This window comes from Artemia sp. Qi Xiang Cuo, chromosome 11 (genome assembly GCF_049724085.1).
Source record: "Artemia sp. Qi Xiang Cuo chromosome 11, ASM4972408v1, whole genome shotgun sequence".
Classification (NCBI taxonomy): domain Eukaryota; kingdom Metazoa; phylum Arthropoda; class Branchiopoda; order Anostraca; family Artemiidae; genus Artemia; species Artemia sp. Qi Xiang Cuo.
In genome coordinates this window covers 6,860,447-6,873,002 of record NC_142804.1, presented here as the reverse complement: position 1 = coordinate 6,873,002, position 12,556 = coordinate 6,860,447, and the positions used below count along the sequence as shown (strand labels likewise).

General features: G+C 33.7%; 1 protein-coding gene across 1 annotated transcript in view; it reads right to left on the bottom strand.

Annotated features, from left to right (window-relative positions):
• The window catches only part of Lztr1 (Leucine zipper like transcription regulator 1), a 125,531-nt gene that overhangs the window by 77,285 nt on the left and 35,690 nt on the right, over positions 1–12,556 (bottom strand). The window contains exons 5-7 of the mRNA XM_089097470.1: positions 11,557–11,720; positions 4,220–4,366; positions 1,105–1,270 (exon numbers count right to left, since the gene is read on the bottom strand). Of these exons, the coding sequence (XP_088953596.1) occupies positions 1,105–1,270; positions 4,220–4,366; positions 11,557–11,720 (477 nt within the window). The remainder of the gene's footprint in view (positions 1–1,104; positions 1,271–4,219; positions 4,367–11,556; positions 11,721–12,556) is intronic.

Below are 12,556 nucleotides of genomic sequence, written 5' to 3'. Positions count from 1 at the left end.
AAATACATTTCCTAAATTTTGAAAAAAAAACAAACAAAAAAAAACACTGATATGGCTTAAAATTCTACTCAAATAACAGGAATTGCATTTTTCAGAACTAAAACCAGAGAAAAAGAAATTGATAACTCAATATTAAGGTAAAATGTTGTTTTGTCAAATTTTCAATAGGTATAGACCTGTAATGTAGGCAAATTTCAGGACCCTCTAGAGGGAGAAGGAGTCGAGGTAGGTACTTCAAAACACCTTCCTGGGACATGTTTTAGCCTGTAGGTCCATCCCTGAAAATTTCATTTTCCTAACCTGACCCCTTTCCAAGATTGCCAAAAGTAGCTAAAGTAGAATTTTGACGACAAATTATACGGGAAGTATAAGAAAAAACATATATCTCGGAATTGTGGTAAAGAAGGAGGCCTGGAAATAAAACCTTGCCCTTTCACAGCGCACATGCCCTTTCACAGCGCACGTTCTATAACTCAGTTGGCCTTCAAAAGCCTCACATAGGAAACACGCAAACTAAATTTTATCAAATTTACTCCCTATTGACTACCAGTTGCTCTTTAAAAAAAGGGGAAAAAAAGAATCAGCTTTGTGGTTCGTCAATATCAGAGATAAGGCAGTCCATGCTCTCAAAAAGCATATCAGAATCGAAAGAAATTAAAATAAAACAAACATATTTAATTTCAAATACACAGAGTGCACAGAGGATATGAGAATTGGAGAAAAGGAGAGTTACACAATTAAATATAGAACAAACTAATTTTGATTGCTGTTGACTTTAAAGTAATATATAACTTTATATATGTGGAATGGGGGATATTGAGCAAAAATTTTTTCTAATGAGTACTCAAAGACTCCTCTCATCAGTTGGCCTAAATTACGTGCTTAGAATGACCTTAAAATCCCTTTCTGTGCTTAAAATGACCTTAAAATATCAAATTCCTTTTAGATATTTTATATATAAAAAGATGAGATATCTCTTTATATAAAAAGATACCCCAAACTTTCTGAACCAAAGTATTGCTCTTAGATCCCCTCCCTCGTTCGACCAAATTTCTGGGAACAACCCTGGCTGCGCACATTATAAATTTAAAGTTATACACGAACCTGAAAGCGATACATTTCACCCGAGCGGATGTTGTTGTCCACTGTCCCTCCGAAGACGAACATGGCATCACCTATGGCAGCTGCCGCGTGAAAAACTCGACCGCTGGGAACATGAGAATCACTTGATGGCACAATACCTTCCCAAGTTTGAGTGTCCAAATCGTAACTGAAAATTAGCATTATCAGGAATTAATAAACTTCAAAAGAGAAAAGGGTCCGTTCCTAGCAATTAGTCACTTTTCGAATCCGGCTATATTTTGGAGCGATTGCAATCACCGTGGACAATGGCTTTAATTGGCTTTGGAGTGTACTGTTCAAGGATGCGACCGCATTTCCAATAATAGAATAAATGAGTCTTACAGCGTCCGAGCAGATTGTCAAATGAATTATCATGTAGAGTTAAATGAACTAGGGTAGTGTACCAGCTGTGGCGGTTCTGGCCTCTCTTGCGCCCAGGGCGCAATCTTGATTAGCACCCCCTCCCCCCATCCCTGTCTCCCACAAAATTTTCAACAAGATTTGCATTAACCAATAGAATTATTTTTAATTAATATTTTGTTTTTTAATTAATTAGTTTATTTTTAAAGTTTTTAATTATTATTAGTCATCTTAGTTTAACTAGTTTGATTATTATTGTTTAACTAACAAAAAAATATAATCATTAGACTAATAAAAATAATTTTGAGAATTCTTTTAAAACCTAAAATTCAAATGTTACTAATCGCTTACAAAATAAAGCTAAACCTTTTTAAGCTGTTTAGTGTTTTTTAGTTCAATTTTTGCTGGTTTTTCGCTCTTTTTTCTCAATTTGGTTCCCACTACTATAAAAATTGGAAAACCACCTATGGGGTCTTTTTCATTAAAAATTTATATCGAGTTTCTCTGTTTCAAAGATATACAGGATTGTATAAGTTTCCGCTTAACCAATTACAAACAATTGGATTTCATCGTTGCTGTCCTTGGCAGTTATGAAACTGATTTTTGAACGGGCTTAACTTATGAAAAGTCTTTGTCAATTTAGTGAATATTAAAGGCTATTGTAATGATGGGTATACAAATTGGGGTTTCCATTCATTCTCTTAGGTTTTTTCAATTACTTCGATTGAGTATTATTGAAAACCGTGTCCGAGACCTGATTGATGTCCAAGACTAAAATATTGTCTCAGCTAAATAAGGATATAAAAGGTTACTCACATTAAATTTTTAATGTGGAAATTGGAATCATTATATTCAATATTGGGGGGAGGGGGTGAGGGAGTCGCTTTTTGGTTAAAGTTTTCCTAAATTCTGATATTTTACGGACAATTTTTCATAGTTAACGATTATTGAGCTCAACGGAACAACAAGAAGCATGATCTAGGAATGTAATTACGCCTTCCGTTATGACATCAGGGGCATACTCCAAATATGGGATGGCAGCAACCCTCAAAATGTCGATTGTTTAGACTCTTATGTCATTTTTTTTTCACAAAAATTGTTCCAGAATGTAACTATAAGCATTGATAAGCCATGTTTTTCTCAAGGATCTTGTATGAAAAAAAAAACATAATGAAAAAAAATAACCGAGAAAACGAGGGTAACATCAGCCGGTGGAAAGAAAGAAAGCGAAATGGACAAAAGAAGATACTTCGGAAAGGAAAGGGAAGCCAACCGCCAAGCCATCGGAAAGGAAAGCCAAAGGAAAGAAAGCGAAATGGACAAAAGCAGATACTTCGGAAAGGAAAGGGGAGCTATCCGCCAAGCCATCGGAAAGGAAAGCCAAAGGAAAGATAGCGAAAGGGACAAAAGCAGATACTTCGGAAAGGACTTCTGCCAAGCCATCTTCAGCGACCAAAAAAAAGAACTACTAACCTTCTGAAGAGAACTTCGACAGAGAAGAAAAAACACTGAATCAAACAAACAAAAAAGCAAGCCAGAAAAAATGAAACCAAAACAAGAAAAAAACAGACAAAAAACCAAGCCTGAATAAATGAAATACTGTTTACAAATAGATATACTGGAGATATTCCTATAAACCCAATCTATAATAACTTAATATTAAGAGATAAAAGTAGCATTTTTTCCTCAGTTTAACCACGATCATCTGGCACACTTTTGATGCAAATCGGGTCAATCACTAAGTCAATCACTAAGTCAATCACTAAGCAGAAATTCTTGTCCAATCTAACTGATGAATGGTCTTTCATTTATTGTGACTTGGTTTTTTGTTTGTTTGATTCAGCGTTTCTTCTGCTCTGTCAGATTTTACTACAACAAGTTAGTTTTGAACTAACCTTTCATCTCAGATGAAAACGGTTTGGCGGAGGTCCTTGCCGAGATATGTGGTTTTGTCCTATTCGCTTCTTTTCTGACCACTTTCGTTTTCTCGGCTATTTTTTCAAATCACATTTTTTTTTTCTGTTTAGCATATGTCATGTATAGTCAGTGTGGCTTAGAAAGTATTTAGCGATCTAGATCCTTTCGAATTAAAAAAATTCAGATATTCAGTTTTTCAAGATTTTTTTGGGTTGCCGCTCACAATTCTTATAGGAACCACCAATGTCCTCGTGAAGAGTGGGCCAAGGCCTCCTCTAGATAATTTTGATTGTGCCAAAAAGTCCAATAAACATTAGCTGAAAATACCGTTCGGCCTAGACCTGAATCAATCATAATCCAACTATATTCCCAATACAAAAAGAAACACAACAAAACCTAAAGGAAAATAGAAAATTCAAGGCTGCAGGTAAGGGTGATTAATATTTCTGATAAATACACAACCAGTTCCATCCAAGAAAACAGCAGAACAAACAGTCATTGAGTGATTATCAGTCCAGATTGTTTCATATTTTATGCCTTAGGGAAAATTAAAAATAAAAAAGGACGAAAATAAACGAATCTTTTCTTCTAAAGATACTTCCTTTTTAAATCTGAAAAAAAACTTTACGGAATTTCTCTTTTATTGCATGACACTATTCTATATAAATGGTATAATCCAAGCCATACAACAGAATATGTATAGGACTTCATTGACTTGTTCAATCTTGAAATAGGGAAGAAAGCGCAATTTTTAAAAGTACAATGAAAACGACCAAAAAAAGAAACAAAGAAAGCACAAAGAAAAAAAATATATACAAACCGATACAAGTCATTGGGCAAGGTATTGTCAGCAGCCCCTCCAAAAATATAAAGATGCCTATCATAGGCAAGCATAGTATGGCCATATCGACGTGTCGGGGGAGGAGGTGCACATCGAAGAATGTGATCAGATGATAACTTAATCCACCTATAATAAAGGAAAATTAAGCCCGTTTTTCCGCCGATCTAACAAAATTTGTTAGCTAAAAATTTTTCTAATAATTGCGTCTCTGTGGGCTAACAAAAATTGTTAGCTGTCATTGTGAGGGAGTTTCAAAAACAAATTTAATCGTCGCCGGGGTATTTATAAGGCAAAATTTGAAAACTGCATTAAAGCTGGATGATCATTTTCTACACTAAAAGGATTTGCAGAGATATCTAATATTTCTTAATATCTTAAGCTTATCTTAATCTTAAGATACATCTTGATCTTAAGATATATCCCAATTTTTAGATAAGAGATATCTAAAAAGGATTTGTAGAGACTACTAATATTTCTTGAGGTAACATTCTTTTTTTAGCTCCCTATTAATACATCCAGACAAAAACTGAATCAAGGCTAAGGACACAAAGATCCATTGCCTCTATACCCCCCCCCAAAAAAAATAACTCGGTATAGCACCAAGAGCCGCTGGGCTATTTGTGCCTCCTTGGGCGTGGCATTTTGAAATGGAGCTTCCCTATATCTATTTTATCCTTTTTATCTGCCAGCTTCTATTTTATCTATTTTATCTGCCAGCTTCAGACCGGTAAGGGCAGGTAAAAAGTACCCTTGACAGGATTGCCACCAAAACAAAAATATAAACAATCACGAAAATTTTCAAATCCAAGTAACGGCATTTATTTTAGAGCTATTACAAATTACAGAGCAATATTCTTTGCATAAAAGCTTTAAACTTTTTAAATTCCGATATTTGAATTTTACGATGGTATATACTCCTTGAGTTTTAGTAATCAAACTATTTGTATAAGTCAAAGCCAATTTTTTAATTGTATGTAGCTGGGATATATCAGGTTCATATTTTTCGGCAGTATTTTGTGGGGTTCGGTGAGTGACTAACTAATGAAGTCCAATTTAGAAGTTAGAAATTTCAGTTTCATTCTATCTTTCCACCGAACCAATTTTATTAAAGTCCTACTACCTCAGACAACTTTTCGTAGCCTTTTCTGCTTAAACCTTATTTTTGGCCAAATTTGAGGTTTATGTTAAATGGTGAATTTGTGACATTTATTTTTACACTATTCCAAAAGTAGATGGCGATATCATTACGTAGAAGTTGTAATTTTCTTTTGAAATTTTCAATGCCTTTATTTTACGATGGTATATACTCTTTGAATTTTAGTAGTCAAGCTATCTTTATTCAATGTTAAAACCTATTTTCTAATAGTCTACACCTTATTTACTTTATCCTATATTCAAGTAATTTTGTGTCACATTTAGTTTCGATAAGTCGATATAGCAGCTACAGACACCTAAACACAAGCCTTTTATCTTGATTAATTTAAAAAACTTTTTCCAAAAAACGAGTTTTTTCAAGAAAAGTAAAGAGCTCCATTAAGCCAAGAATGATCAAAAATAAAGTCAAATAACATTCCAAGCGTAAAACTACCACAAAACACTATCAGTAAATAAATGAAAATCAAAACAAACATAAATTACAATAAACAGCCGAGTCAAACTCAAAACGAGCAAAAATTAACAAGAGTAGCTGATAACCCCCATGCCTTCTCAAAACCAGAACACAATTTGCGCTTTACTGAAAAAAAAAAAAAACAACAACAAAAAAACAAACGAACGTGGATTGTCAGTTTAATTGACATATACTGATAATTATTCCTAAAAGTTTTGATAATTTTTTATTTAAGAAAGTAATTAAAGTGAAAACATTTCAAAGGTATTTTGCTTTCAGTAAAACGCACATTATGTTCTGGTCTTGAGAAGGCACGGGGGTTATCAGCCTTACTCATGTTAATTTTTGCCTGTTTTGAGTTTTTCTCGGCTATTTACTATAATTTCTGTTCGTTTTGAGATATATTCATTTATTGATAGTGTTTCTGCTAGTTTTTCGATTGGAAAATTATTTGACTTAATTTTTGCTCATTCTTGGCTTAACGGAGCTCTTTACTTTTCTTTGAAAAACTTGTTTTGTGGAAAAAGTTTTTTAAATTAATTTCTGTTCATTTTTTAGGTACAGGGTACTGGGTACCATGTACAGGGTACATAGTCTTTTTCATGGAAAAAAAAATTCTATAAGACTCCATAGTATGGGTTTCTATTTGCATGTCGGAGAAAGTTTTTGAACAATTTTTAATCCTGACACAGACAGTATTTTTACTTGAATTTTACAGCTTCTGAAGTTGACCTGAAAAATAAAACTTAATATCATTCCCAAAAGATTCTATCTCTGCTCTTTGACAACCTGGATACACTTACACTCTTTATATTTATTTAAATTGTAAGAGCAGAAGTAGTTATAGTAGCATCCCCAAAAGTTTCAATTTAGTAACCCCATTTGTTCTCGATATATTGCTGAGGTGTTTTATTGGCAACCATTAACACAATGCTTTTTTATTTATTTTAAAGCAACATTTAGTTTTAAAGCATAATGGGTCAATTACACAATTATGGGGGTTGACATGCATAATATCCCTAAATACATAGTTGCTGACCGTTCTACTACGCTGAATAAAATGGCTGACTCAAAATTTTGACTGGGTGCGTTTTGAAAATGAATGGACTTGAGAGAAGGGCTGCTTGCCCTCCAATCTCTCACCACTCTTAAAAAGGGCACCAGAACTTTTAATTTTGTATTGAATTAGCTTCTTTAAAAGTTTCAATGATATTTCTAGCTATTATAAACTAGTACTGTCTTTGATATTGCTTATATACCCTTTTGAAAACCTGCATGCGTACAGTTTTTTCCTTTAATTGAAACTCCTAAACGTTCCCTAAGAGTTTCATTTTAATAACTTTAGCGCCATTAGTTACATTAACTGTAGTGGCAGTATTCAGAGTATACATATAGTGTCTTCTCGCTAGTTCAAAATCCCCCACAACTTACCCTTAAAGTTCTAAGTTTTGATTGGATGCGTTTGGGGAAAACAGGTTGTCAGGGATGGGGGGGGGGGGGCTAGTTGCCCTACATCAATTTTGACTCTTAAAAGGGAACTAGAATTGTACATCTCCAATCAAATGAACTTCCTCTAAAGTTCGAATAACCACACTTCCATAAGAAGCTTATATGCCCCCGAGGCATAGCTTACAACTCTGGCCCCCAGACTCTGGGGAGTTAAGTCAGCCCCAAAGGCCTTACTATGTAATCTTTGGACTGCTTTTGAACAAAGTGCTATCTCAAAATCTCAGTAATATAGCACATAGAAAAAAACCAAATTTCTTAATATAATAGCTTAATAGCTATAATACATAATTATCAGTTATTAATCTTATTTTAGAACAAACTTATCTTGTTTTGTGTTTTTTAAACAACAGATCTGTTTTACGTTCATTTTCCCGTTGAAGACTCTAGAGCCATTCAAATCCTTTCATCCTACAACATTAAACGACCAAATACGTTTAAAATGTTTTAACTTTAATAAATAAAAAAATATTAAAATTTTAAGGAATATATATATCAGTATATGCATACTAAACTGAAAATCTACAGCGATTTTTTTTTCAGTAAAGTGCAAATTATGTTCTGGTCTTAAGAAGGTATGGGGCTTGTCGAAGACACAATTTCCAGACCTTTCAACTACGCTGAACAAAATAGCTATCTCAAAATTTTGAGTAGATATGTTTTGGGAATTGATGGGCGTGGGGAGGGGCTGGCTTGTTGTCTTCCAATCACTTTTGACTAAAAAAAGGGTATTTGCACCTTTCAATTTTCAATCTAATGAGCCTTTTTAGAAGTTTCTACGACAACAAATGGCAATCTCAAAATTTCTTTCAGATGCATTACGGGAAAATACGAAGTGTGGGCAGGTATACACTCTTCGATCACTCTCAATCTTAAAAAAGACACTAGAGCTTTTGATTACCAATCCAATGAGCCCCCTGAAAAGTTTATACGATTAACCTTTCTATATAAACCTTATATGTCCCCAGGCAATAACTTACAACCCTTGAAGATAATTTCTTAAACCACATAGGCCTGCCATAACAGAAAGAAAGAAAACGATCAAAAATGGGGTTTTTAAAGGCCAAGCGAAAATACTGAAGAAACACACAAAGCGAATATTTCGAGAGAACAACCGCCTCTCTTCTTCAGCGCGAACAAAATAATATAATCTAGGAAAATTCCGAAGAAAAAACTAAAATTCTAACGCGAGAAGTCAACAAAACCAATTAAAAACATATGAAAAAAAACAGCCCAAAAATATAAAGATAAATAAAATTCAATAAAAGACCAATAATTGGTTTTGTTGACTTCCCGCGTTTGTTTTTTTACTTTTTTCTTCTGCATTTTCCTTGATTATATTATTTTGTTCGCTCTGAAGAAGAGAGGCAGTTGTTCTCTCGAAGTATTCGCTTTGTGTGTTTCTTCAGTATTTTCGTTTGGCGTTTAAAACCCCATTTTTGATCGTTTTCTTTCTTTCTGTTACAAACCTGAGGCCTGTGGGGGAGGGGTTGTAATCCTCAAAGACATAATTTCTGGACCTTTCAATTACGTTCAACAAAATTACCAACAGATATAAAAATCTAAATTAAAAAAAAAAAAAACGAGACTGCGCCAGTAGAGAAAATACGAAAAATGTAAAACAACGCGGATATTTCCCCTGTATCAAAACAAGGCGTCTTCAGCACGAGAGAAACACAAGAAGAACAAGATAAAAAACCAAACTAAAAACAAATAAAACCACCACTAAAAAAATATACAATTGGCGCAAACTAATCCACGTAGGGAAAATATGCTTTTAGAATTACTTCAGTGAGAACACCAGAGCAACTGAGGTAAAATAAAAAAAAACTGGAAAATACGTTAATTATTCAGTTGCGAAAAAACCCACTTGTTGGTTATTACTAAAGCAAATCGTTTTGGTCTAGTAGGTAAAATAGTCCCCTGGTGGTTATTTAAGATCTTAATTCCCTTATTGACTGTTGATTCACTCTTTAGAAGGTTATCATAAATTGGGTCAATATTTAAATTACCTGTGTCCCTATTTATCGAAAGGTTAGCAAACATATGTTTTTTAATTTCTATGGCTTCTCTCGCCCATTGAGCATACCCCTTATCATTTGAAATAGCTAAGGCCTCATCAAATTTACTAAGTGATCTGGTTGAAACCAAATATGTTTTGCTAAGGCTGAAACAAAAGTTTCCGGAGGCTTGGTTAATTGTAGGGTTTTTCTGTTGAATTTCGATGCTCAATAAATCTTTCAACAAATTGTTGGTAAGTCCTACCAATATAGAACTTCTCATAAGAACCCGGAATCTTATACACCCCACTTACTAAATTTCCCCGTGTTAAATCTTTTCCAGAACTAAAGATACTACCCATTGGCCTCAACGATTGGAAACATGTATCGATGGTATATTTGGTCTTTTCTCTCTACTGGCCGCAGTCTCGTTTTTTTTTTTTTTTTTTTTTTCATTGAAATTTTTCCCTCTGCTGTTTTTTTGTGATGGCTGGCCAGTTCGGCTCAAAATCTTTCATTAAACAAAATGGTTATCTCTAAATTTTGACTGGATGTATTTGGGGAAATGGTGAGGGTGGGAGGGGGGTTAGTTGCCCTCCAATCACTTTCGAATATTAAGGGGGCACTAGCCCTTTCAATTTCCAATCAAATGAGCACTTTTCGAAGTTCCTACGACAACAAATGACCATCTCAAAATTTCTATCACATGTATTTCGGGAAAATACGAGGTGTGGGGGAGAGGGGGGTATCCACCCTTCGATCACTTTGAATCTTGAAAAAGGACACTAGAACTTCTGATTACCAATCCAATGAGCCCCCTCCAAAGTTTACACGATCACCCTTTCTATATTTACCTTAAATGCCCCCAGGTCATAACTCAAAGACATAATTTCCGGACCTTTACGTTGTACAAAATGGCTATCACAAAATTTTGATTTGATGTGTTTGGGAAAATGGTGGGGGTGTGAGGGGGTTAGTTGCCCTCCAATCACTTTTGACTATTAAAAAAGGCACTAGCCCTTTTAATTTCCAATCGAATGAGCCTTTTAAGAAATTCCTATGACAACAAATGGTCATCTAAAAATGTCTATCAGATGCATTTCGGTAAAATACGAGGTGTAGGGGGTATCCATCCTCACATCACTCTGAATCTCAAAAAGGGGACTAGAATTTCTGGTTAGCAGTCCAATGAGCTCCTTTCGAAGTTTATACGATCACCCTTTCTATATAAACCTTATATGCCTTCAGGGCATAACTTACAACCCTTGCCCTGAGGACTATAGGGGGCTTGTCACCTTCAAATACATGGTTTCCGGACCTTTCAACTACGTTGAACAAAATGGCTATTTCAAAATTTTGATTGGATGTGTTTGGGGAAATGGTGAGCGTGGGAGGGGTTTAGTTGCCCTCTAATCATTTTCGACTATTAAAAAGGGCACTAGCCCTTTCATTTTCCAATCGAATGAGCCCTTTCGGGCTCATTCGATTTCTCGAAGTTTCGAAGTTTCTACGACAACTCCTTCGATACGAAGTGCCCTGGTCTTCACCAAAAAAAAAATAAAATAAAAAAAATAATACATTGTGCCCACATCGCTCTTTACTTAGGCAGCATCATTGCGCTGCCTATGATTATAGGCATCTTCTATAATTCTTAACTTCCTTTATTTTAATCATAAACACAAACAACAGGGTTTTTTTTGTGGATTTTTTGTTTTTGGCACTCAAACCTCAAATGAATATTTCGACCCCAAATCCTAGGGTTGACCTCGCAAAACAAAAATGAATATATACAAAAATATAGCATTAAAATACGACCTTTAAAGCTTTTTTCTTAACAGTCCCAGAATCCTCACTTCAACGACGTTCAAGCAAGACTGACAGATATAATGATATGAAACGAGGCAATTCATCCAAGTGAAATAAATATAACTAAAAACGTGCTTTTCATTACTATTCTTGCCGTTTTGGCAGCTAACATCAAAGGTCTTTTAGTAACAGGTTCGAGATATTGACTACCGATTAATAGCAAAAAAAAAGAAGAAAAACCCTATGGCTCTACCTGTTGTAAGTGTTTATAATGGAAAGGCAGTGCGTTCTTCGTCGCTATTTGCGTTTATATTTAAGATAAAATGAAATTTGCCTTTTTTTAATATAAATAATTTATGTTTATATTTTCTCTTTTCCTTATAGAAAATACTTGCTTTGTTTCTTCAAAATTGAACTGAAAAAGACTGTTGGTCATTTTTGCCCCAGAATGACCACTAAAAATAAACATTGAATTTCTCGTTACAGCCAAGGGGAAATTACAGCATGTCGGAGGACAGTCTCCAGTTTGTTCAACTTGTTCCCAAGTTCGTACCTCTCCCTGCAAAACAATTATAGCTAATTAATTGAGAGAATATAAGGTAATTAATAAAGAATAACTATATTAAGATAATAAAGATCAAAAAGATAATTATATTAGTTAATTAAGATGTTTATAAGATAATTAGATAGTTACTTAGGTAATTTGTTTCGTCACAGAACGTCGGCAATCAGTTTATTTTTGAAACAAAATAAATGAATTGATTACACAGCGACAACTTTTAACAAGCTGTCTTCTATTATTGAAATATATACAAAAATAAATTTAACTGAAATTAAGTTATAAAATAAATTATTTCATCATATGATATTACTAATAAATTTATTGAATTAGTTTTTTTTTATTTATCATATCAAAATTATGAATAGCATTGATTTTCACAAACTTAATTTCAGCACGCATCAATTTAAACAATACCTCATATTTAGATTTTGACAAAAAAAAATTAGTGATTTTAATAAAAGCAATTAAGATTTAACAAGAATTAACTTTATTATACTTAGTAATTGTATCAATTCTAAAAATGATAACTTAGAGATAATGCTTCCAAATCAATTTAATTCATAATTTCTTGTGAAGAAAATATTAACTGATCCGAAATGATTCCACCTATGAAGCAGAACAGTTAAGTTAGAATACAAATAGTTAGAAGACATCAGTTAGAAGACAATTAGTTAGAAGAGATAATTAAGTTAGAAGACAAAGAAGCTACGAAACAATTCGCCACATTTTCAGAGTTAAAACAACTTCATAAAACTAATTTAATTCCCTGTGCAATGTAATTAAATTAATGCTATTAAAATTACTATTTGCATTAATTTTTTTAGTTTTGCATT